The sequence below is a fragment of the Meriones unguiculatus genome, chromosome 4 (genome assembly GCF_030254825.1).
Source record: "Meriones unguiculatus strain TT.TT164.6M chromosome 4, Bangor_MerUng_6.1, whole genome shotgun sequence".
NCBI classification, from domain to species: domain Eukaryota; kingdom Metazoa; phylum Chordata; class Mammalia; order Rodentia; family Muridae; genus Meriones; species Meriones unguiculatus.
Window position 1 is genome coordinate 5,142,697 of NC_083352.1, and position 27,422 is coordinate 5,170,118.

General features: G+C 42.1%; 1 protein-coding gene across 3 annotated transcripts in view; it reads left to right on the plus strand.

The window, feature by feature from the left end:
- Positions 1-10,597: 10,597 nt before the first annotated feature.
- Tnfsf13b (TNF superfamily member 13b) overlaps positions 10,598-27,422 on the plus strand; it is a 29,868-nt gene continuing 13,043 nt past the window's right edge. The window contains exons 1-3 of one of the 3 annotated variants that reach the window (XM_060381365.1): positions 10,598-12,051; positions 12,142-12,226; positions 25,039-25,152. In XM_060381365.1, coding sequence (XP_060237348.1) covers positions 11,740-12,051; positions 12,142-12,226; positions 25,039-25,152 — 511 coding nt within the window. In that variant the 5' untranslated portion in view covers positions 10,598-11,739. The remainder of the gene's footprint in view (positions 12,052-12,141; positions 12,227-25,038; positions 25,153-27,422) is intronic. The other 2 variants (XM_021648249.2, XM_021648250.2) reach the window with 2 other exon arrangements.

Sequence of the window (27,422 nt, forward strand, 5' to 3'; positions counted from 1 at the left end):
GTGCCCACACTGCACTGGTGAGTTTCCAATCATTTTTCTCTGTATATTTTCCTGCTTCCTTCTCTCCCTCTGTGGCAGTCCTATTGTGCACATGTCTCTGTGACTCTCTGGGCTCTGTTCTGTTCACTATTTCTTCTCCCACCATCAGAACATGTCTCCATCAGTTTATCATCTGCCATGTTACAATGGGGAATGATTTTCCAAAGCAAGCTTTTCAGGGATACATTCAGATCTCAGGAGATAATGATAGCTTCTCAAGCCTTATTTCATATTATAACAGACTGTCGAAGGCTATACAGCTTTATAACTTATGAAGGAATGAAGTCTGTTTTGTCTCACAGTTTCAGATGATGTCTTTGTTTTTAATAGCTGAGTAGTATTCCATTATGTAAATGTAACATTTTCTTTATCCATTCTTTCCTTGAGGAACATCTAGGTTGTTTCCAGATTCTGGCTATTAGTAATAAAGCCTCTATGAACATAGTTGAGCAAGAATCCTTGTGGTATGGTGGAGCATCTTTTGGTTATATGCCCAGGAGTGGTATAGCTGGGTCTTGAGATAAATCTATTCCTAGTTTTCTGAGAAACCTCCAGATTGATTTCAAAAGTAGTTGTACAAATTTGCACTCCCACCAGCAATGGAGGAGTGTTCCTTTTGCATTTGCTGTCACTTGAGTTTTTAATCTTAGCCATTCTGACAGGTGTTGTTTTGATTTACATTTCCCTGATTACTAAGGATGTTGAGCATTTCTTTTAAGTGCTTCTTAGCCATTTGATATTCCTCTTTGAGAATTCTCTGTTTAGCTCTGTGCCCCATTTTTTAATTGGGTATTTTGTTTGTTGGCATCTAATTTCTTAAGAAGGAGTCAAGGTATCATTTTTGCAGATTATATGATGGTATACATAAGTGACCTCCACAATTCTACCACAGAACTCCTACAGCTGATAAACACCTTCAGCAAAGTGGCTGGGTACAGAGTTAACTCAAAAAAACAAACAAACAACAACAACAAAACAGTAGCCCTCTTATACAAGTGACAAATGGAGAAATAAATTAGGCAAATAATTACCTTCACAGTAGCCACAAATAATATAAAATATCTTGATGTAACTCTAACCAAACAAGTGAAAGACCTGTGTGACAAAAACTTCAAGTCTCTGAAGAAAGAAATTGAAGAAAATATCAGAAAATGGAATGATCTTTGTCCTGACCTGAGGGACTTCAACGGGTTTCCTAAAGTAGGAGAATAGAAGGAATGGGGGGAAGGGATGAGAGACACAGGAATGAAGGCCAAGTCTGTTCGTCTGATCAAAGTCTCATTTATTAGAAAATTTTACCCAACTTATATAGGTAGAAGGCAGGAAAGGGGAAGGTTAATCTACTGCTGCAGGAGATAGGAAGAGTGCTTTCATGGGTTAAATATTGTACCTGCAAGATACAAGATAAGGATGTTTTCTTAAGATATCTTGCGGATGCTCTAACAAACAGATGTCCTCACAATCTATCACCCATGATTTAGGGTCTTAGATAACTCTTTCACTAAATAGCTTTAGGTCTCCATTAAATGACCTTTGCTCTCTACTTGGCTTTGGCTTCAGTAAGTACCTTTGTCTCCACTAGATAGCTTTGGCTCAGTAATTGACTTTTGCTTCAGTAGATAACTTTGGCTTCCAGCAGATCTTGGCCATCTTACCAAAAGCAATCTACAGATTCAATGGAATTCCCACCAAATTACCAACATAATTCTTTACACACCTTGAAAGTTCAATACTCAACTTCATATGGAAAAACAAAAAACCCAGAATAGCTAAAACAATCTTGCAAAATAAAAGAACTTCTGGAGGTATCACTATCCCTGATTTCAAGCTCTAATATAGAGCAATAATAATAAAAACTACATGGTACTGGCATAAAAACAAATAGGCTGATCAATGGAATAAAATCAAAGTCCCAGAAATAAAACCACACACCTCTGGACATTTGTTTTTTACAAAGCAGTGAAAACCATACAATGGAAAAAAGAAAGTATCTTCAACAAATGGTGCTGGTCTAACTAGGTGTCTACATATAGAAGAAGAATGCAAATAGATCCATCTTTATCACCCTGCACAAAACTCAAATCCAAGTGGATCAAAGACTTCAATATAAAACTGGATACACTGTCTAATAGAAGAGAAAGTGGGGGAGTTGTGGGCTTAAATTTTTCAAAACCTATTTAAGGTTCTTAAATTCCACCACCCCCCTTCCAACCTCTAGACCTTACATAAGAGATTAGTAAGGAAAGGGGCTGTAGATGTCTTCTCTACTTCCAGCTGAAAAAGGTCCACTGGTTCTTTGTAGATTACCAAACTCGGTCATCAGGATACTAGCAGTCAGGTCAAACAGCAAAGCCGCAGCAGCAACATAAGTCAGCAGTAGCAGAGGCGGTTAGACCCCACCCAAATATCAGGAGTCCACCAAAGTGGAAAAACCACCAAAGCAGCATGAGAAATTCTCTGGATCATTTCTCTGCAAAGACCAGCAAAGGATGCAAAACATTGCAAAGAGTAGCAATGCAAAAGGGGAGAGACACAGAAAGTGCTGTCTCACTGTCTGTGGGCTTCTATTTAACCCTTCTCAGACTCCACATGAATTGGTTTTACAGCTCAAAACACATCCCTTATAGGAAGGAGGTTTTAGCTGACATCACGTACCTTTTCACGGTGGAGGAGGAGGGGAGCTGTTTTCCACAGGGGAAAAACGTTCCCACATCCCACACTTGGGACCCAAAAAAAAACATAGTCACATGACACAACTGAGTCTCCAAAGAAACAAGAAACTTCCACTTAAGGGAATAGCCTTGAACTCTGGTATAGAAGACAACTTTCTGAACAGAACACCAACAGCTCAAGCATTAAGATCAAGAATTTATAAATGGAAGCCCATGAGGCTGAAAGCTTCTGCAAGGCAAAAGACTCTGTGAATAGGATAAAATGGCAGTCTACAGAATGGGAAAAGATCTTCATCAACCCTACATCTGATAGAGGGCTGTAATCTTTCTTAATAGCATTTTTTTCCTTTTAAAAACATTTTTTTTTAATTCTCAAGAATTTGACATATCTGTACAATCAAAAGTGATATCTACTTCTAATTTTCTTCCCAATTTCCCTTTTCTTTTAACATGTCCTTCTTCCAGCTATGAAGCTGATTTTATAACCAACTTTGATTTTATAACCCACTAAGTCTAATTAACAATGCTTATATGTACATGAAAGTAGAGTGTAATAATTTTAACAGTGGACACATCCCCAATAAGGAATGATATCCTTCCACCAGAAACAACCAATATCTCTTCAATAAGGGGAGCAGCCTGGAGATCACCTACCAAGGCAGTGCCAAAATTTTGGCTGCTTGATCTTGTGTCAGGTCTTGAGTAAGTAACAACAGGTGCTGTGAGTTCATGACTATGATGATCAGATGAGGGCATTTCCCAGCATTCCCTACCCTCTGGCTCTTACTGCTTTTTCCCCCTCTTTCAGAAGGACCCCAGAGCTTTAGTGCATGTGGGGTTTGGATGGGGGGGGGGGTTGTTGAGACATAAGTCCCATTTAATTCTTAGTTCTCGTTAATTCTTATCCTCTCGTTCTTAGCCTTTGACCAGTTCTGCATCCTGTTGCTTCCTGTTAGTGGCCTACAGTTCTTACTGGCTCAGTCCCTTTATCCCCACTCTGTGAGGAGCCATGTTTTTTTATTTTTTTTTAATGATTTTTCTTAAATGTATGTGCATTGGTGTTTTGCCTGATGTATATCTGTGTGAGGGTGTCAGATCCCCTGAACCTGGGTCCTCTAGAAGAGCAGCTAGTGCTCTTAACAACAAAGTCTTAACATGAGTTTGGGTATTCAAACCAGTGCTGTGTGTTTTGTGTATATTCTTTTAAACAGATGTAATACCTGCAGGTCTTTTTTTTTTTAATGAAATAAGTTCTCTTGCCTAAAGGGAAGGAAAATTATAAATACACAGATCTCACAGCAAAAGTAAACTGAAGAATTAATTTAAAAATTGTCAGGGTGGTAACTTTTATGTTAAGTTTATTATGTGTAAGTGGACAAAAATTACCAACTGAACAACAACTGATTGAACTCTAATGAACTTTGCACTGCTCTGAATTGTGTTTAATTTTTTAAGTTGTTGGAAGCTCTTTATTCAATTTGAAATATATAAACAGCAGTAACTATGAGATGAGAGATTATGCTTTGGTTAAGATTATGAAATCACTGATTGTTTTATTTTAGTGATAGAACAAAAACAATTTTGTTCTGTTGTTTGTTTGAGGTAGGATCTCATTATGTGGCTCAAGCTAGCCTCTAATTTCCCCTCCATCTGCCTCCACACTAAGTGCTAGGATTGTAGGTAGGTATCATCACAATTACCTGAAGTAAGGAAATTTCTCTTTTAAAAGAATAGAAAAATAACAGTAAATTCATTTTAAATTTAGAAAATTTAAAAATAATAAACAATAAATGGTCATACACTTTTATTAACTGCTGTGGTAGACATGTTTTATATCTTTGAATACCTAAAATTCATCTTAGGGATAAATTCTCAACCGCAGTTCTCCTCTGAAATATAAACATGGTATTAATGTTTTTCAATATTACTGGATTGATTTCTTAACTATTATTCAGTGTATCTTCAAAGTGCTTTTCACTCGAAAGTTGTTATTCAGTTTTTTATTACTATAACAAAATACTTAAGCCTGAGAAACTATATACAGAACAGAGGTTTGTATGTATATCAGTGTCATAGAGAATTAAAGGTTTCTATTGCCAAGAGCACAGGTGAAGGTAAGAAATTACATCTTAGATAGGAATCCAGTCAGTGACCCAGAGCTCCAGCTCATGCACACAACAGACTGTACTCTCTACATATAAGTCAGGCTCCCCAGAAATGTACCTTAATACCTTCTAAAAGCATTAATTCAATGCTGAGGACTTCCCAATGGGTCTCACCTCTTAAGGGTCTCATCATGTGCCACATGTCTCTCACCATGAACACTTGGAGGACAAACCATATGCAATCCAGAGTAATGTCAGCAACAATACATAGCTGATTAGTAATTCACCAGTCATCAATGTTGGCTGTTTTTGTTACATTTTCTTACTTGGCTCATGTTGGCTTATTTCCTAATAAGTTTGACTAGTATTTGTAATGGCTAATTTTTATTGTCAACTTACATCTTAGAGGAGATTGGTGTGATGTGTCCAGGCTGTGTCTGTGAAGGTAATGGCAGACACTGACTGAGGGATAAGACACATCCTGTGTATAGGAGCAGAATCCCTGTGCTGTGACTAGGACAGAATAAAAAGGGAAATGTAGCTGCCAGTGGAGCACCCAGGCTACACGACTTGTGTGGTAAGCTGACCATGCCTCTTTTCGTCCACTTTGTAGTGGTGGGCTGATTCCTCTGAAGTCATTAGGCAAAGTAAACCATTCCCCTCTTAAGTAGTTTTTTTTTTTTTTTTTTGGTTATATGTTATGATTTCAGTGATAAGGAAGCTAGCCAGCATCTGTGTTTAATTGTTTTGAACATATATTTTTCGCTATAATTTTGTTTTCTATGTAGATTTTTTTTTTCTGTTCAAAGTGTCTCACAAAATCACCTTAGATTCAGGGAATAATCTGAGGTATAGGACCACACTCTCATGTTGCAAAAGAACATGCCACAAAAATTTTACAAGTTATCCCTCAAAGAAGCCAGGAAGGTATGCTGCTCTTTAAAGTTGTTATTACTGTTTAAATTTTTATCTTTACACATTTGGGAAATACTGTTCTGATAGACATGAGTTACTATATTTTGAATTTTTAATAGCTTTGCATTAAATAATACTTATACCATATATAATACCCTTAGTAACCACAAGGAGAAAACCACAGAAAAACATTGTAGCCATGTAAAAAAATAATAACTTATAGCAAACTTTCTCTGTTGGTTAGTCTGACTGATTGTATAAATCAAAATAAATAAATAAGATATTTTAGATTAGAATAACTAAATTATCTAGGATATGTCTTACCTTCAAATGTCTGTTATATTCACACAGTCACCAATATTATAAATTACTACTATTTCTACTAAAGTCTAAGCCTCCTAAGAGAAGTAGTATGAGAAATTACCTTAATGAAATGCAGAAAACTATAAATCAATGAGAAAGGTCACAAATATTCCTAAAAATTAAATTAAAACAACCCCCCACCAAATGTCCTTGAAATAACATATTAGTCAAAGTGAAAATGTTCATATTTTTATATAAAACATCAGCAATAAAATAGCTGTCAAATACAACTGAATTTTACTAAGCAATCTGTGGGTAGTTAAATAGCCTATGTGTTGCTGTCAACAAGTAAGAAAAAAGGTGACCAATAAACACTGAGCTGAAGATTCATAACAAAGAACAAAATAAACTAAAGAAGTAGAATGGAACAAATCCTAAAGACAGGTATATAGCCAAAGAGACATACTCTGAGTTGGTGTTAGAGCATTCGAAGAAAGGATAAGCAGAGTGGGTGACACCCTCTGAGGACTGAACTATAGAAAACAGTATTGCTCGCCTCCCTTTGCTTCATGCTGATGAGTGCATCTCCTGTTGCTGCGGTTGCCTTCCTTCACTGAGATCAGAATCCAGCTTCACCCTTTCGCGGTGTGCCTAAGACAGTGGAATCTTTCAGCTGTTCAGTAACAGGCTGGGACGTGTGAGGCATCCAGTTTCATTGGCTAAGCAGGTACTGGGTCCTCAGCCTGTCCAGCACGCAGTCGTGGTGGGACTACCCAGCCACTTGTGTAGTGCAGTCTAATAAGACCCATTATTTATGTCTTTTGAGTTTGCCTTCCCTGGGACTAAGGAGCATCACATGATTATTTAATTACAGCTCTAATTTTTGTCTTGTGGATGGACACATATCAACAATTAATAGGGCAGATAGAAAAGAGTTGGGTTTTTTGGTTTTGTTTTTTTTTTGTCTCACATGTTATTTATTTTTTCCATTTATTTATTAATTTAATCTCTTTATATCCTGATCCCAGCCCCTTCCCGCCTCTTTTCCCAGTACCACCCTCCTGCCCTCCTTCCCCTATTCGCCCCTCATATTTTTCTCAAAGAAGTGGAGGACTCCAAGGGTTATCAGCCCACTTAGGCACCTCAAGTCACAGCAAGACTAACAGCAAACTCTCCCACTGGGGCCTGACTAGGCAGCCCAGCTAGGGTAAAGGGTATGCCCATTGTTAGGGTACCCATATGTTGACCAGGTTGCACATCTGCTAAAGTGTAGCTCTCCTCCTGCCCAGGGGCTGCCTCCCTGCAGCCCATGAAGTCAGGAGGGGCAGGAGATGAGAAGCCAGCGTGCCGTGCCTGCAACCACAAAGGGATCACACACCCTCAGAACCGCTGATGGCTTGTTCAACTTTAATGCCAGACAACAAAGGCTGTATACCCCTAGGGGAGTGGGTGGAGCTCCAAGAATAGGTGTACGTAATTGGTTAGAACTAAGCACTTCAGGGATGCTTGATTTGCATTATACAACATGTTTCTATTGTAAGAGTAGAATGGCAGTGCTTAATTAACATATAGGCACAGGGAGGGGAGAGCTAGCTGGGAGCTGTGTCAGAGGCCATATATCAAGTGTGGCTAGAGTAGTCTGTGTCTAAAGACACTTTCCAGATGAAGTAAGGCAGAGAGCAAGGGACCCCACAGAGAAGAGGAGGTTGTGCCTTTTGTGCCAAGCTCGTAATGGCTATCTGGTCCAGGCAAGATACTGCAACCTCAGAAGCAGGAGGGTACCTCCAAAACTACATATATGTAGGAGGGTCTAGGTCCAGCCCATGCAAGCTTTTTGGTTGGTGATTCAGACTCTGTGAGCCTTCGTGGGATTAGGTTAGTTAATTCTGTAGGTCTTCTTGTGGTGACCTTGACCCCTCCAGCTCTTTCAATCCTTCCTCCCCCTCTTCCACAGAACTCTGGGAGAGCTTGACATAATAGTTGGCTTTGGGCCTCAGCATCTGTTTCCATCAGCTGCTCTATGAAGCTTCTCAGAAGACAGTTATGCTAGGATCTTGTTTGCAGTCATAGCAGAGCATCATTAATACTGACAGGGGTTGGCTCTCTCCCCATGGGGAAGACACCATTTATTCTACAGAGTTGTTCATCTAGGGAAAAAAAACTATCTGATACAGTGAAAAAATAGATAAAATAGTCAAAAATGTAAAACAAAAAAATTAATCTTAGAAATTGTGACCCTGAGAAAAAGCGGGTAGCAATGCTAGAAGTAAAGAGTTAATCAAATCAGAATACAGTGGGAAGAATCATTAACTGATAAAACCAAGCAAAAGAGCACATCACAGAACGGCTGCCAAAGCTGAGACAGTAATACACCCAAATGTAGTGAGAACCGCCAAAATTCCAAGATCTTTTTCATATACACAAGATAAAAACAAACAAACCAGAACTAAGAATACATGGAAGAAGAGAGTGGAGATAAATCTAAAGTCATAGAAATGCCAGCCAATGAAACTGTAGCAGAAGTTTTCTCAAAGCAAAGAAAAATAAGCAACCCAAGAGGAATTGTTGTCACCAGATATAAGTCACCAGAAAAGAACCTTGCCATAGCATGTTACAGTCAAGTTATCAAAAATATAGCAAAAAAAAAAAAAAAAAAAAAAAAAACAAAACAATATTAAAAACTGTAAAGGGAAAATACCAGTTCTCTCTGAAGGCAGAAACATCAGAATAATAGCCAGGAACCTGGTTGAATATTGAATGTTGTATTTCAAGACCTGAAAGGAAATGATTGCCAGTCAGGATTGATAGACATAAGAACATTTTAAGACAGCACAGTCCATGACAATGGAATCAATGTTGCAGAAAAGATCTGTCTGAATACAGAGAGAGGATAAAGGGTCTCATTCAGTGAAGCCCAGGAAAGAAAGAACACATAAGAGCAGTGCATGAACAAAGGAGGGCTGGGATTCATCACAGCCAACACAACAAGAAAGAAATGCCCCAATGCTAACGGGAGAGGAAGCAGTAATTAACAATAGTCCCACTCTCCTAAACAACAAACACACAGGAAGCCCCTTCTCAAAAATAACCAATGCAAATACCCTAGACACAAAAATTAAAAAATGTAGACCAACTACTGCATTAAAGCAAGGTCTGTCTTACTCAAAGAGACATGCCTATATGAAAGATACCTACAAACTAAGGGTGGAAGGCAGCCTGTCAAGGGAACAAATACACTCTTGCTGTGTGCTCATCAAGAAATAAGAATGGACTCTTCATGTAGTAAGACCCCGATTAACTCCTCATTAAACCACTTCCTCTGTAGGAAACGAACCTTTGAGCAATGGGGAGAGAACTTTGTCTTGTTCGTGTCATAAGAAACTCAAGAGCCATAAATATAACAGGCTCCAGCTGTTCTTGTGTGACCTCTGTGGAGACCGTACAACAGTGGTGCCTGCTCACCACAGGCCCCCTGGCAACCTTTATTGTAAGAAGTGGTAGCCATTGATGCATAGTTACACCACTCTGTGAGCCAGCAGTCAACACTTCCTCTGAAATGGCCAGAAGTGAAATTCACCTGGGCTTTGACTGAAGGTGCTCCACCATCAAGCACTTTGCCTAGTAGAGGAGAAAAGGCAAAGGGCAGCCTGTAGCCTGGCTGGATCACTCCCCCTGGATAATTACACAGAGGAACATGGAAAAAGGTGTCATCTCATGTTCTTACTCTCCTTTGATTCGTTTAATTTCTATATGTAATTAGGTAATATTAACACATGATAGAGATATATGTGCTTGATTTTGAAACAGGGTTTTCCTGTGGAGCCCAGGCTAACCTGTCCTGGCCTGTCCTGTGGTGGAATTAAAGGACTACCATTCAGTCTCATGGGTGAGTTAATCTCTTTAGGGTGAAGGTCTTTCGAGAACCTCCTTTTACACCAGGGGTCACTATCCATGGTGCTCTCTCACTGGCCTGGAGCATGGTGACATGTTTTGATTTATGCCAGACCTACAAAAACTCACACACATACAATTCCACTTCCACTTGGGAAGTTAGAGAGCAGCTCACTTGGGGGTAAAAATTGTAGCAACTGGTTTAAAAGTTCTTTAGAACTCACAGGAGGAAAAGACTGCAACCCCAGTGAGGAAGATTTAGGAATGAGACCGGAAATTTTAATTCAAAAAATTTCTTCGACACTGTGCAAAAGGGAAAATGTGTCTTGGTGAAGAACCCTGCCCATGTTCCTGGGACACCCATACAAAATAATACCAACTTCAGCACTGACTCTAAGAGCACGAATCCCGCATCTGTGCTTTGATAGGAAAGAATATGAAATGAAAGCATGGTGAATGTCATCAGTTGCTTCCTCCTGCCCTTTTCGAAGCCCCAGGGATACACACTATCTTCTTTCCATATGAAGAAACTGGCTGGGCGTGGTGGCTCAGGCCTGTAATCCCAGCACTCGGGAGGCAGAGGCAGGCGGATCTCTGAGTTCAAGGCCACCTGGTCTAAGAGAACACTCCAGGACACTCTGTCTTGTGGAGGGAAAAGATCCACACAGAGGCTCTGGAATTGACACAGAGGGGACAAGAGGCCGAGGCAGGCTTGGTGCCGGAATCCTGCCTCTGGAGTCCTTTCCTCTGTGCCTTCTTGTTCCTGAGACTTTCTTCCTAAGGTCACAAGGGAAGGTAGCATGAGACAGAGCTCAGCAGTCTGAGGTTTAAGCAAATGGTCACTATGCAGTCTAAGGAAGTGCTCAATGGTCTATGCTGATATTGAGGTACTGGGCTCCCAACCTGCCTTGCAGACCAGGAAAGACTGAAATGAATGAAACTGTGCCTGCACGCCACCAATCCCAGCCATAGATTCAGGACCATCTGTGTCCTCACCTGTGAAAATAGTCAATTATGCGGTCAATTATGCATCAACCCTAGGCACAGCTTATGGAGGGCGGGGAGCACTGAGCCAAACGTTTCTCTCTCATTGAGTCTCAGAGGCAAAAGGGAAGCCCTGCTTCCCTGTAATCAACCCCACATCTAAAGAGCCCCCAGAGAGGCCCTGGATCTCTAGCCTGATCTTTATTGCATGGTCAACAGAAGAGCAGAGAAGTTCGCATGGAGTTCACTGTGCTCTGAGGCCCTTCGTTTCATCTTCCACGAGGGAGCTCTTAAGTTCCTTGTCCTGCAGCCAAACTCGGGCCAGTGTTCAAGCGCCCGGCTTATCTGACTTGCACATTAATTATCTTTTATTACACCAGTAGGCCTTTGCTGTCCCTTTCCCCTTCCTGAGAAGCCACGTGACCCCAAGGAGACACTTCTCAAGTGCATGCTGAAGGGAAAGCACCTTCAATAAATTTGTCTTAAAGTTCTGTCTGGAGTGGACCAGTTTGAACCCCAAGCTGTCCCCAGCCGTGTCAGAGGCCTCCCATCTACCAAACAGAACTGTGTTGAGATGGAATGAAAAATCTTACAAAAACTGAAAGTGAAATGAGGAAGACAGATTGAGCAATCAATGGAAGGCCGGAGCCAGTGAACCAACTTCAGGGTGGCAAAAGATGTAGAAGAGAGAAAGTCAGGAGAGTGCTCCTGGGGGAGCCCAGCCCTGTCATGCCCTGAGGGCAGCCTCCGGGGACACAGACGACAGGAAATGACCCACCCCCATAGTCACTTACTCCAAAGACTCAGACCTTCAAAGTATTCATCGTGGAATGGATGAGGCTGCAGACACCCAGCGGCTGCGCCTTTCCTTTTACCCTGAGAAAGGAGAAGAAATGAAAGTGGGGTGTGTTCCCATCACTCCGCAGAAGGAGGGTGCCTGGGTGGGGGTCTGCAGGGATGGCAGGCTGCTGGCCGCGACCCTCCTGCTGGCCCTGTTGTCCAGCGGCTTCACAGTGATGTCCTTGTACCGGTTGGCTGCCCTGCAAGCCGACCTGACGAGCCTGCGCACGGAGCTGCAGGGCTACCGAAGCTCCGCAACACCTGCGGGGGCGGAGGCTCCGGGGGCCACCGCGGGAGCCCAGGTGAGTTCACTCCTCCTCTCCCTATCCGGCAGCCCCAGGCGCACTGCTCCCGGCTGCTGTCCAGTAACGGGGTGGTGTCTCTATTCCTAGCTCCTGGCACCGGCAGCTCCTGGACCCCACAACTCCAGCCTGGGCCGCAGAAACAGACGCTCCTTCCCGGGACCGGAAGAAACAGGTTTGTCTGGGCACAGCGGTCCGGAGCTGGGGCTGTGCGGTGCACGCCTGCAGCCGCTGTGGGGGGCGAAGCGCTTTCCGTAGCTTTGTAGCAGATGCAATAGAATGCATGGTGTGCCTGGCCCTACGAAGAGCAGAGTGTGTGGCCAGGAGGATTCTGTGCTCTGTAAGAGCTGACAGAGGACTAGGGTGGGCGCGTCCCTCACGCGGAAAGTGTGCTCAGGGACTCGGCAGCACAGCTCTTCCTGTCCCTGCAGAGGGACGAGCCCACCCTGCATCTCAGTCCCTTCCCAAAGGTGTGCAGAGTTCCCACGTTCCAGCACAGTTCAGAGGTGGACAAACCCTGCAGCATGTGGGGTTTACTCTTGTTTGTGTGACACGCGCACACGCGCACTCGCATTGGTGACAGGTGCGCAACGCGCAGAGATGACAAAGACTGGAGTTGACGCAGCCTTTCCACGTGCATTATAATTTCCTTGTGATCGCTCTGTAGTGGCTTCGGTGACTCCACATTCCCTAGCAGTTTGCAGCGTGGAGAGTTTACTAGAAATGATCGTTCCTCCCTGCGTCACCCGGGAAAGCAGAAATGCTTGTCACACTCTCTCGCTGTTGCCCACATCTTGATTCATATGAAAACATTTTACCTGATAGCCTGAGTTAAAAATGCCTTTCAAGCCATACAAGCAACAAAAACCATCTGTTCGCTAAGCGACAAGCCAAAAGAGTATGGGAATATTACATATGTTGCAGAGCCAAAAATCTGGCTCCGTTTAGAATTTGCTGTGTGTAGTGTGAGCTAGCGTCTACCTTTTTTGCTGAAATAGTTAGAGCATGCATACTGCATTGTGCACAGTAGTAGCACAGTGTATGTAATAGCAGCACACAGACCACAGAGCATGGAATACCCGCACATAGTTCCAGAATATGGACTAACGCCCCATGTGTCATGCTGTGTGTGCAATAGTGCAGGCAATCCCAGGGCCTGCACTAGCAGCGCGCGCAGCCGTGGGACAGCAGCCACAGGGTGTAGACCCCGCTGCGCGCTCTGATTTTCCAGCAAGCATCTCACTGCTCTCTCGGGGATTCCCTTAGCCTTAGCTACTGTTCATTTTTTTAAATAGTGAGTTTAATTATTACCGTGACACAGGATACATGATGTTTTTTGTGTCGCTTGTTTCTGAGGAACTATGCATTCGACAGAATCACAATTTATTATCCAAGTTCCTTATTGGGAAATCTTTGGGATGACCGGTTTCTATGTAGCCATTACCTTTTCACCCTTTAACCTTCATTTTGATACTTTTGTAGTTTCAACTAGCTTCTCAAATTTGCTTGTAAGCTTAGTAAATGTAATGTATAATTAGTTTTTAATTTTTATCCATCTTTTGTAATTTTTGATTGGTTGGTTATCTATCCTAATTTTTACAGTTTCACATTGATGTAAATATTTTCACCACCACATCTTGTGTGTTCTTCAAATCTGTACAGAGCTGTTGCATGTGTTAAGGAGATTTTTTTGTTTCCTCTGGTTTTCCAAGTTCAAGCACTTTCTCCCCTGGCTCCCTAAGTAGCAAGCAAAGCGCCTATCACTTGTCTTTTGTTATGACTATGGGCCCCTGACTCTGACCTCACTAATCCCCTGCCTTTTGTTGTGGTAAATCCTCTCACAGAGTATTGCTTCTTCCTTCATCCCCCTTCCACCTGTCACCTCAAACAGTAGGCCGCTATTCTCCCTGACTCCTGTGCTGGTGACCTTCCACATGGAGTTCTTTCTACATGACTGAATTTGTGTCAGACAGTTTTAGCACTGGCTTGTTCTCCTACCCATCTGCTTGAGGTGGACTAAAAACTTCACATCTCAATGGCGTCGGTGCGCAGTCAGGTCGGGACGCCACCGTGGCCCTAAGACTTCTCTGCTACACATCCAGGTTTCTAAAGACTGGCTTCAAAATAATCCACAACTTCACCGTTCTAAAGAGAACGGAGACTCATTTTAAAAGCATTAATAGTAAAAGATAGCAGAGAACTATGATGTATGATTTAATCCCAGCACTTGGAAGGTAGAGGCAGGCAGACCTTTGTGAATTCAAGACCTAGCCTGATCTGTATGGGGTTCCAGGCAAACAAGGGCAAAGAAAGGAAGGAAGGAAGAAAGAAAGAAAGAAAGAAGGAAGGAAGGAAGGAAGGAAGGAAGGAAGGAAGGAAGGAAGGAAGGAAAGAAAGAAAAGAAAGAAAGAAAGAAAAGAAAGAAAGAAAGAAGGAAAGAAAGAAGGAAAGAGGGGAAAGGTATTTTAAGGTTAAATATAATGTAATGACATATTTTTAAAAATTCTCCCACTTGCATATTTTATAGATTTGTGATTTTATCATCCAGGTTGATGTAATTGTGGGAGGGCAATTAGTTAATAATTGATAAAATTTAGAGAATAATGTACTGTGAATGTGTGATACATGTATTTTATTTTTTGTTCACATATATTTTCCTAATATTCATAAACCCAAGATGGGAAGGTTGCAGATATGAGACTGAAGGAAATGAAATGTGTCCTGTTCCTTGCCAGTATTGACTCTTGTTTTATATACCATCTTTTTGAATTCGGAAATTTTATTTTGTTATCAGTTACTAGAATGATTATCTACAAACACACAAGAATTTTCTATTGGTGTTTAATAGTTTTCTTATTTGAGAAAGTTTTATGCATTTTTATAAATTTTTGTTACACATCTAGTTATTCTGATTTGTGTTCTGTGCACTTAATAACCTTGGAGTGCTCCTTTGACTGTTAAGGTCCTCACCAAGGCTCTTACTTGGCAGCTGCTTGTGGGTGTTTCTGAGCTGTGGCAGGCATCTACATCCTATCTCATGTCCTGACAGCAGTGGAAAGGAAGGGTGGACCTTCAGTCCACTTGCCAAACCTTCAAGTCATCTTCAGACAAGTATCACTTTTACTTACTTTTAGAACTTAGTATTTTAGCATAATTTTTAAAAGTTATTTTGAATTCAAATTACATTTTATTAAGCTTAATGTATTTTATAAGGTCATCTCTATTACCGTATAATAAACAGAAATGTGGGGAAATCCAAGATTAAAAAATTGCCAAATAGCTTATCATAGCCAACAATTCACTTTTAATCCTTTAAATGTGTTTGGAAAGATTCCTAATTAAAAAAAAAATAGCAATATAATTGAAAATATTACATAATCCAGTTTCCTAAAAAAATGGCAGCACATTGACCTGTGCTTTGAGCCCTCACCAGCTATAATTTTATTCATCCCACAATCCAAATAAGAGCATCTTTAGAGCCTAAGAAGGTGACTTCTTTCAAACAGCTTAGTGCCAAACAAAACTAGCATGTCCTTTCAGCTGCTCTGGAGCCCAGGAAGGAGGACCACAAATTCCAGGCTGAGGCTACAGGGAGAGTTCAAGCCCAGCCAGAGGCAGCTCAGTGAACCCTGCCTCAAGCCAAAGTTAAAAGAGGGCCTAGGAGGCAACTCAGAGGTTCAGCCTTTGCCCCCAGGCACAGTGCCCCAGCCGCAATACCCAGCATTGGCCACTTGTTAGTAAACAGGAAATGCAGAAGTATCTGCTATAGGTTCTAGAAAGACAAAAGTCTTTTTTTAAAGTTCTCGTATTTATTACTCTGTGGGTAACATTTCTCAGAGCTGCTTCCACAGCTGTAGTAGTAAGATAGGGGTGGAAACAGGAACAGTTCTGAGACTTAAAGGAAGGTGAAAGAACCACAGGGGCCCAAAGGTCACCAGAGAACAAGGACCGTGGTAGTTCAAGATTTACAAATTTGCATCGTCTGAATTTTATTGCCAAATAATTATTGGACAACTTGGGTCAATCTCCTTTGTTTTTAGCCATTTTTTTTGCACAGGCTTCTCAGTTTGGAATTGGCTTTGAACTTTAGAGGGCTGCAAAGATAGCTCAGGGCCAGGGAATACCTCTGTGTAGCCTCCCCTAACTATGTGGCACCAGGCCACAAGCAGAGACCCACGAACGCTCACCTAGGAACTCAACAGGAGATGAAACGTGGGTGTTCGCATTCCACCCAGGTGCTGCACTGCATTTAACAACCTTAAATGTAAGCAATTAGAGGGTGGCACACACAAACCTAACAACCCAATATTGGAACATGAGGATTTTCTTGGATAAGTAAAAAATGTCAATACTATTTTTGAGTGGCCTTGCTGGATCTCCATAATCCAGTCCAAGGGAAGGAAAGCTGTGATGTCTGCCAACTTGGAAATGTCTAGTGTTGACCTAGCCCTTCTGGCATAGCCTGCCGCACAGACTGCATCATGTCTGTAAAAGAATGCAGTGTAGAACTCCACCACTTAGGTGAACTTGAGCCTTCTACCAGGCGTGGGTGGCCCCTTCCTAGAACAGCTGGCTGCTGCTAGGTGATCTTTGACCCAGACTTCACTGAATTTTTTTTTTCCTTCTTCTTCTTCTTTCCTTCAGTGGTCAGGCTCTTCTGCCCTGCCCTGTGCATGTGTGTTGCAAGAGCTGGCATCTGTTCAGTTTCCAAAAATGTCTTTAAAATTGAAAATACTGATCTGATAACCAAATTTCTGAACCCTGTCCTGGTTGAGGCTGAAGTTTTGGGAAATGAGAGCCAGGAAGCCAAGCCAGTCAATGCAGCCAAATACAGCAGTGAGTCTGTTCTCTAGAGTCATCCATTACCGTGAGATACACAGAGAAAACAAATGAGTGACACGTGTAATTTGTTATAGTACTGGAAAATGGTCAGCATGTTGAAAAAGTACATAAGACCGTTTTCTGAGAATCAGAACGGTGCAGGATGCTGGGGACATCTTTCTAGCTCTTCTTCAAGCAACACTTCCTGGTTTTACCTTTTGTGTTTTTCAGGCATGAATAATTATTTTCAAAATTATTTCATAATTTCAAATGAGATGTGGTTTTATTAATAATTCCAGATGGCTGACATATAGGTTACTTTTAAGTAAAATTGACGTGACCGGAATCATCAAAGAAGAGACTCTTCCTGGCAAATAAATCATGTAGGAGACCCAGACGGTCCTGAGTGGCATCGTCCCCGGTGGGAGGCACGGAGTGAGGTATGGGAGAGTGAGGAAAGCCCGCCGACCACAGCTAGCAAGCGAGGAAGGGTGTGCTCTCTCTCTGCTCCTGACTGCGGATGCGGTGTAGTAGCTGCTTGAGTCCCTACCAGTTTTCTCCAAATAATGGCATGTAACATGGAATTGTAGGCAAACAAGCCCTCTCCTCTTCTGCATCGATCAGAGTGTGTGTCATAGCAGAGCATGTGTCCTGTGAAACTCTGGTATGCTGTCCTTTACCCTGCAACAACTTTTTCATTAGGTAAAACCATGGTTTTTATTTGAAATTAAGACTAAATGCATATTAACTAGATAAAGTGACAGGATTCACTATAACAGTTTCATACCCAATATCATGCACTTGGATCCTATATGTACCTCCACCAACTCCCCTTTACATCCTTCCTATGTATCCTGTAACTGTTTACTCTGAGACTGGAACATTCCATCCTGGATGAAGCTGCCTAAAAAGGAAGGTATACGTTCAAAATAGCTCCAGGAAGTCCCTGAAACTGACCAAATTCAGTAGGCTCCTCCCTGCTAGAGTAAGCATTAAAAGCCAATGGTCCTTCTCAGACTAAAGGATTCTGAGCTGCAAAGAAGACTCTGAGATCAGCCCAGCTGCCTGGAAGAAGCAGAAACCAGCCAGGCTGCCTGGAAGAGGTTTAGGCCAACTGAGGCAGCTGGAAAGGACACTCTTCAACCTGTGGAGCTACCTGCAGGCTGTGCAGTGAGCTCCAGATTACCAGCTTTGTGAGCTGTCATCCATCCCGGAGTAGGCATTGGTGAATCATTTCTGCTCCTATAAGTAACCCCAACTAAAACAATAAAAAGTTCATGGCTTATCAAGTTGTCCTTCCACGGTGTCTATACTTTGTGGGTTCGTTATCTGGGGTGAGAAGGCTGACGTGTTGCAGCTCCCCAGGAGAAGTTTTGTCACAACGCCGTGTGGGCTCTTTCCTCCTTTCGGATAATCCCTCCTTTACTTTTGTGTTTTTTGTGCTCTTGTGACTGTTAAAATGTCATATATGTGTGCTGCATATATCATGCTGCATACATAAATATGTATGTATGCGTAGATTTCACATGCATGAACAAATATGCATACTTATCTTCCTTATCCTGTCATATTTCACTTAGTGATCTACAGTCCCTCCATTTTTCTGAAAATGGCATAATTTATTTCATGCCTGAATATTGTGTATACGTATATGTGTGTCACATTTTTAATGCTCATTTTTAGATGGACTTGTAGGCGTAGCTATTATGAATAGCTGTAGAATATCCATGAGCACACAGACTTCTGCACAGCACTAGGCTTCTTTGTGAATATTCACAGGAGCAGTAACACATTGTAGAAGAGTCGAGGGAAGCCCAGCGCACTTGGAGGAACTCAACAAAGTTAGCACAACATTTAAAAGAGTAAATTAGCAATTTCTATATACATTATACATAATATTTAAAATAACAAATTAGCAAACGGATGAGTTCCTTATGTTTACTACAGAGTGCCTGTAAATTTCCATATGATCTGATTTTGATAACACCACAAATATATGTCAGGTAAGTGACGGATCTGCGGTCTGGTACAGTCCAGCCTTTTCAGGTACGGACGTGGTGTGCTTGAGCTGCACCATCGACAGTGTGCCCTGACTCTGCTGTGTGAGGTCTGTCTCCTTGGCAGTAACAGTAACAGGACGAGTTAGTTACTTGGGGAACCAGCAGTTATTTTCAAATATATACCTTCACTTCACTGGCAAGAATAGACCACTTCTGTAACTGTCCCAACCATGGACAAGAATAGTTCAGTTGGGTTTGAGGACTGTATACATTCGGAAAAACATACCCAATATCCCAGGCTATGGGAAAGAGACAGAAGCAGGAAGCAGAAAAGATTTTCTGAGCTGTGTTATGTTTATAGGCATGGTGACACACCCCTCTGTCTTGTGAACATGGAGTTATGGGGGTGCTCATCTGTTGCAATGTCTTTTCAAGTCTGGCTTTCTTCTGTCCTTGACGTGATTGCCAAAGTAATTGTTAGGACACACTGTGAGTAGTTTGTGTTGCAGGAGAAGAGCTCTGTGTGTGACATTCTTTTCCTGTGAACCAGTCATAACCATCCACAATTACATCACTGGCTCTGTTTGTATCAGGCTTAGCTTTGCTGAAGTATGCGGTCAACCAGATGCAGCTCGAAGGCCTTGGATTCTGATACAGAAAGCAGCAGTTCACATTAATGGCTTTTTTCCTGTTTCAAGTCAGGTCTTTCAAAAATGTCATGGTTGCAAAGTGTATGGATGTTATATTGCAAATTATAGCTTTTAAATGGGGAGACCAGCTTTCCATATGGGTGATGTTTAAGCATCCCAACCAACACTGTGCATAGTGTTGGCTTTCCTTTCCACCAGTACAGAGTGAAGGCAGCTGTCTTCATCCTTTTGGAATTTTGTTTTCTAAAGTACTTACTTCACTAAAGCAATCTTTGCCTTTTATACACATTATGCAGCTTTTTATGAATAAATATTCTTGAGATCTAAAATGTGACCATTCTCAGATTAGTTATCATGATTTTAATTATCATCATGTCATGATTTCCAGAAGTATACTTTTGGAAATATCTGCTTGTGGCTCAGAAAGTCTTTGACAAGTGCTATTGCCAACTTAGCTGAGAAGGAAACTATGTTAAGCACTTTGTATCATTTCAGTGGTGGGAGAGAGAAAGGCGTTTCTTAAACCCATGAAATACTGAACACTAGCAATGAATTTCATAGTGGGTATCAATATCTATTTCTTCATTAGACTATGCATCTCTAAAGTGGTGTGGCTAAATAGCTACACTATTGGGAAATACAACAGTTGTCTGAGTTTGGTTCATTGTGCAGCAACTCTTTTGTTGAACAACTACAGGTATTATAAACTAAGAGTAGGTGCTGTTTTTTAAACTTTATTTTATTTGAGGTTCCTTAAGCCACTACCTCCCTTCCAACCCCCAACTTTAGGAGAGAAAGAAGGTTAGAAGGGAAAAGAGATGTAGACCTCTTTAGATTTAGTTCTGGCTCGTCAGTGTCATGGGTTCTTTGGGAAGGTACCAGTCTCAGCAAAGGGCAAATGCAGAGGATGAACAAGCAGCCTTCTTTCTCCTCTGTCTGTCTCCTTAAAGCCCTCATTCATTCTCCCCTCCACCCCCCACAGCTCTCATATTTATACCTTCTCTGAGTCCTCAGAATTCGACTATTTGCAGCTGGCAAAGACCAAGCCCAGCATGAGGCAATTATCAACTGTGGATAAACTAAGGCAGTCCCATATCCCACACTTGGGATTAAAACAGAAACATATATAACATAACTGAGTTTTTAAAGAAACCAAAACTTCCACCACAGTAAGCTCTGTATTGAATGACTCTTATAATAAAGAACTGGAAAACATTTAATAATTTCAAATTAAAAAAAAAAAAGCCCAAAGACTCCTGAACCATGTACCACTGAAGCAGCTCACTTGGGTACCTGAGGTTCTGGTACTGAATAACCAGCTTGGTGACCCATTTCCTCCTCTGAGGAACACTTCTTGAAACAAATTTTCTCTTCAGTAGGTATTTTTTTCATAGACTTCTCATGATATATGCCAAAACCTTTTTTCCCCAATGTGTAGGCTAGAGCCAAGTTTTATTTCAAGCTGAATTAAGTTATGATATTACCTGCCGGACTGGTGGTAGGTTTCAATAGATACACTTGGTAGGACACAGATACTAGGGTTGTGGAAGTCTCCCAGTGGACCTAATGAAACAGTCAGAGAAGAGTAGTTGCAACAGGCAGTTCAAGCATCTTGCCTTTATTAGCATCAGTTAGTACAAAATGCTCCACTGGTGTTCTAATGTGTTCCCAGGCGTGTGCCTGGCTTCTGTGAAGGTCAACAGTGCCAATACTGCTGATGGTGTTACTGTGTGGTTGTGCTAAAGGGTATAGGTACTAAGATTTTACTGGCATTACTTCACTTAATTGTCACACACACACACACACACACCCTCGCATGCACAAACAAGGGAAAGGTAGAATTAGGCAATTTACCTTTTTCTTTGTTTAACATCCTGCCATTTCCAGTGCGGGGCAAAGACGAGAGCTGTGCACGCTCACTTGGCACCAGTGCTGCCCACAGGACCAGCTGTGGCACCTCAGAAACAGCAACTACCTAAGAACAGCTTCTGGGAAAGCGAAGTTTTCCATGACTTCCCTGGATCCTCTGCAGTTTGGGAGCAAGGGCTGTAGACATTGTGTTCTTTCCTTCTTGCGAGCTGTTCTTATTCACAGTTGCTCAGCTTGCTGTCAGGCTTCTCTGGGTTTCCAGTGAAGAGCTGTGCCGCTGCAGCCAACCTGGTAAATCCTCCTCTCCCCGGCACAGGCCCAAGATGGGACAAAGATGAGAACAAACAGTTCTCTGTAGCAGTTCAAGTGTGAGGATGCTACTCTCTCAGACTCGGTGCCTTCCAGAAGCTTTGCTTTCTCTGCTGCAATCAGAGAGGCCCAAGTACCATAAAAAGGAGTTACCAGGCCACAGAGGAGGACAATGCAGCCAGTCCTGATGAGACCCGATAGGCTAGGGTTGGATGGAAGGGGAGGAGGACCTCCCCTATCATTGGACTTGGAGAGGGGCTTTGGAGGAGAAGAGGGAGGAGATGAGGAGGGGGGCTACAGCGGGGATACAAAGTGAATATGCTGTAATTAATAAAGATAAATGAATTTAAAAAAGAAGTTAGAAAACTTCCCTGTTCTAAAGAAATTGTAGTTTTTAATGTTATGTTTCCACCTTTAAATGCCAAGGGAGGATTTCTGAACGTTCTCTCTTCTATGGCTTCTCTTTAACAATTTGTGTTTAACAGCCCAACACGGGTACATTGTTACTTTGTTATTTCAAGGTTTGAATGTAAGAACATTTTCAGTTGAACACTGAGACATAGCAAGCATTCCATACCATGATCAGTTCTTAGCATGACTGTGTGTTCATCAGGAAGATATGTATCAAGTACTGTTTCATTGGACTAAAGACTTCATACACAGAGTAACTGTATGAAACCTTCCTTAAAAGCAGACATATACAGTGGAGTTTTATTCAGCCACAAAGAGCAAAAGTATGTCATGTGCAGGAAAATTGACAGAAATGGAGATCATCACACTGAGAAAAATAAGCCAGACGTCCCAGCCAAGATGAATGTAATATTTTATCTTATATACAGAACCTACAATGTAAATACACACACAGGCATGCACATGCGTGTGCGCATACACACAAACACACATACATAAGCAGAAGGGTATTAATTGGGAATTAATTGGAAAGAGGAGATATACTCATAGGAGGGGTAAGAGAGGGCAATGAGGAGCGATTGTGGTCAGAGTACATCATATATTGATGAAAAATCACTTTATGGACATGAGCACTGTACAGCGAGTGTATGCTAAGCTTTATTAGCAATGTTTTAGAGGGGCAGTCTCACTAGGCAGCGCCAGCTGGCCTGGAATTCACTGTACAGACCAGCCTGCCCGTGAATAGAGATCACTCTGCCTCTGCCTCCCGAGTGCTTTTTATTTGTAGTGCATGCCTAGATTTATGATCTGCATTTGCACAGGCATTTACTGCTTCATGGCTCTCCTTACGCACCAGCAGAAAGCCTGTGCCTTTGTTGTGGGCCATTTTCTTTTTTTAACAACTGTTTTTTACTCCTTGCATATGTGTGGATTGACCTGATGATTCCAGGAGTCTCATTGACTGTTTAGCCTCAAGAAACTTTACATCATATTTCTAAAGTTGCCCCCCCCCTTTTCCATGCAAGATACACTGGCAAAAAAACTTGATGTTGGCTCTAGAGTGAAATAAAATCTAAACTCTGGTCCCATTCCTGGTCTCCCTGAGGTCTGAGAGAGCAGTCTTCACTCTCTAAAACTAGCCTCCCAGCACCTAATTCTTAGAGCTCTTGTCCATGTCAAGGGCACAACAAGCCTTAGGATGGTAGTCACTGCTTCTGCCTGGCACCAAATTCTGGCAGTTATTTTCATTTTCAGATATGACAAAAATCATAATTTTTATAGCAAGTCACTATTTAATGTTAGATTTTTAAAATAAAAATCATTTTAGAAAATTCTCATAAACTTAACTCTTCAAGTATGAGGTAGATATAAAAGCCAGGACCTGCCCATTCTGCACCAGCCCCTCAGTGTACATGCTGTGGCTTCCAGTTTAGTGTTTTCATGGGATTCCTGAGTGTGCGAATGAGTGAGTCTGATTCTTGTGCCCTCTCTTGGTCTCTTTTCCTTCTGTTGGTTAATCCTGTTCAACTTCAATGTCATAGTTTTTGTTTCATATTATTATATTTTGTTTTGTTATCTTTAAAAAAATGAATGAATGAAATGAAAACCTAGCCACTAGGGTAAAGGTTGACAACTGAACTGTCATTTACACCTGCTGGGAGAGGGAAGGCCAGTTCCCTTCAGTAGAGTGACACTGGGTACACCACCCACTTCAGGGCAAGATTCAAGGTCAGGAGGAGTTGACCAACATATAATGGTCTCCAGAGGTGTGTGTGTGTGTGTGTGTGTGTGTGTGTGTGTGTGCGTGTGCGTTCTTTTATTCAGTTACAGCTTGATGGAGGTTTTGTTTGCTTGTTTGTTTATGTTGTCGTCTCTGGGTGGTATTTAATTTTGTTTTATTGGTTTTGAAGGGTTTTGTTGTTGTGTTGGGTTTGTGTTTGTTGGTTCTTTTTTTTTTGAGAAAGAAATTAAAGTTTAATGGGTAGGGAGTGTGGAGAGGATCTGGAAGGACTTAGGGAAGGAGGAGAAATGATCAAAATATATTTAAATTTAGGAGTTGTCGACAGGGGATCAAAGCAGATGCTAAGACTTACAGTCAAGCTTTGGGCAGAGCACAGGGAGTCTTATGGAAGAAGTAGGGGGATAGAAGGTCACGGAGGGGACAGGAGCCCCACAAAGCTAAAATATCTGACCCCATGGAGTCCTGCAGAAACCAATGCACCAGCCAAGGACCATGCATGGAGAGGACCTAGACCCCCTGCTCAGATGTAGTCCATAGGCAGCTCAGTCTCTGTGTGAGTCTTGGGGTAAGGAGAGGGGGGCCTGCCTCTGTGGTGAACTCAGTTGACTGCTTTTGATTATTTCCCCCTGGTGATGCAGTCTTGCCAGGCCACAGAGGAAGAGGATCCAGACAGTCCTGATGAGACTTGATAAGCTCTGGGCAGATGGCAGAGGAGGAGAACTCCTCCTTTCAGTGGACTAGGGGAAGGGGATAGGGAGAAAGAAGGAGGGGTGGGACTGGGAGGAGTTGAGGGAGGGGAATATATATTCTATCAGGATATAGAATGAATAAATTGTAAAAAGGAAAAAAAAAAGAAATAGAGAACATAGAGATGCAGAGAAGAAAAAGAAACAAAAAAGAGAATAAATTTCCTTTAGAAATATTTCAAAGGAACTGAGACTGAATGGTACAGATGGCTTCTCACTGTATCCCCAAAACATAGGAGCCTCTCCTTGGGTGTCAAGAACTCTGGGTGTTTAGATTCCAGTAAGGGGCCAATTTCACAAAGATGCCTTAAGGACACTATCGTGCAAGCAGTGGGAAGTGTTAGTGCTTCTGGGGAAACAGGGTTAGCTGTGTCCTCTGTCTTCTTCAGGGCCCCATTGCTTCTGCTGATAACTAAAACATTGTGTCTTTTGCTTTGCAGTCACTCAGGACTGTCTGCAGCTGATTGCAGACAGTGACACGCCGACTATTCGGAAAGGTAATGACCAGCCCTGCTCTGTGTCCACTTGGGCCTCAGTCCGGTGTGGCTTATGCTGTAAGTTTCAGGTCCCAGGCGGAGTCTGAACTGCAGTGCCCAGAAGCTGCCGTCTAGACTCCTTATCACACGGAGCTTTTCTACATGATGGGGACACAGTAAACACATGGGCTCGGGGACACAAATATTGAATCTTAGATAAGCAGAACAAACTAAGTTTTGATTTTTTTTTTTTCGGGGAAGTGCTGGCTTCTGACGGGACAGACAGCTATCCACGTGCATCTGCCCGTGATCCTTGGCTGCAGAACTCTAATGGGATGGAAACAAGGCTGCCATGTCCTAGAGGTGTAATTGACCAGTTTTTAATGTCCACTGGGTACTTATGATGGATTACTCAGCCTTTAGAGTGGAATGCTTTCAAGCTGATTTCTGCTGTCTTGAAGATCTGCTGGTTTTAACTTCAGAAAGAGAAAAGTATTTTCTCTAATATGAGCCAGACACAAGAATACACTTTTCACCCCGTTTCCCAAATAACGCCACCCACAATTTTGAGCCAGGGGAAGGTCGGTGACACAGGGCTCTGTTGATAAGCCTCTGGGAAGCAGCTAGCTGCTCCTTCCAGTATGTTGGAGGACTCATGCAGCTCTTCACCACACTGCTAAACCCAACGCCCTACTCCAGAAAAACCTTTTCTCTCCCTATTTAATCCAGTTTCTTCTGGATTCGAGTCGCCACGCTACTCTCATAAACAGCAGCACACTCAAAAGTAAATATTTGGTGATTCATTGCAGTTTTGACAACACAAAAATGTTCTAGAAAGGAATGATCCCTCCAGCCTGCATAGTTGATCTTCAGTTAACTTTCACTAGAGCACAAAGAAATGAGGTTCACGGCAACTTTTTCATACATGTGTCTCCTGCTGCCCTCCTTATCCTGCCTAAAGATCTGCCTCCTCCCTTCAGCTTTCTTACCACAGGTGTCCCTGCATGTTTTCCTCTCACTTCCTATAGACCTCCTCCTTATTCATAGTCTGGGACATTCTACATGCATGCACATTCACATACATGTGAACAGGCATGTACACACCCACGCACACATGCCTGTACATACATGCTTCATACACATATATACACAACACACACACACACACACACACATCAGAATCATACTGTATTTCTCTTTCTGGGTCTGTGTTTCACTCAAGACAGGGACCTCTAGTTCCATCCATGAATAATTTCATTCATTTTACATCTGGATAAGACCCCATTATATACATGTATCACTGTCTACTCATTTGTTGATGTATTATTCATCTTACATGCACTAATTAAGAATATACAATGACTGAGTGACTGAGATATTAGTGTCTGTATTGAAGAAAATGTATGTGGGTTTTACTTTGATGGAGTTTGACCACTAGTGGGGAGAAAAGAGAAAAGAAGCAACCTCATAAGTTAGCAAGTAAAGACCATAAAAGGGCAGCTGGGAAGTAAGGGAAATAGAGGCAGCTAGTGCATGGGGATTTCTGAGTCCTTGACCCGCAGCTGGAGTTTGAGACCATACGTGATGACCAGGAATGGGGAAACATGTTAGGACAGATAATGAGTACAGGTTGACCTTTGCAGTTGAGTCTTTGCATTTATGCGTTTGTACATCATTTTAATGGTGTTAAATGATGAACAAATTCCAGACAATCTGAAAAGCTATGCTTGTTTATAGCTTTTTGTTTCCAAAAACCATGTTTGCAGTACTCAGAAATCAACTGATTTTCTAAGAAGAGAACTCAAGCCAGAAGAACAGCTGAAGAACTGAAGATAACATTTAAAACAAAGCTTAGGAAAGATTTGCTCTACACATTTGTCAAAAGGGGGAAAAATCAGCCTCAATCCACATAAAACACTGCATCCTCTTTGCTTTTGTGCCACGGGTACAGGTGTATGGGCCTGAGCTGCTGCCAGAACTCCATGGCCTTTTGCCTACATAGGCTGGTTTTGTCTAGCCAGCTGAGCACAGGAACATACACATGAGAACTGTGCCGTGCAATGGTTCTATAGGGAGGAGTCCAGTAGGTTTACAGGAGAGAGAGACTTACATGTGAAGGGAGTTTGCATGCCGTGAACCACTGCCCCTTGCAATGGGCAGCAAGTCTTTCCCAAACAGATAACATTTTTTATCTTACTGCTTAGTATATCATCTGGCGTCTTAGGTGAAGTCTCATAAGTTCTCAAGAGCACAAACAAAGAGAAGGATGACTTGCATTCTTATTCCAAGTGTGAGTGATGATGGACCAGGAACACAGATGCAGGTTGCCCTGGGAAATGTCCAGTGTC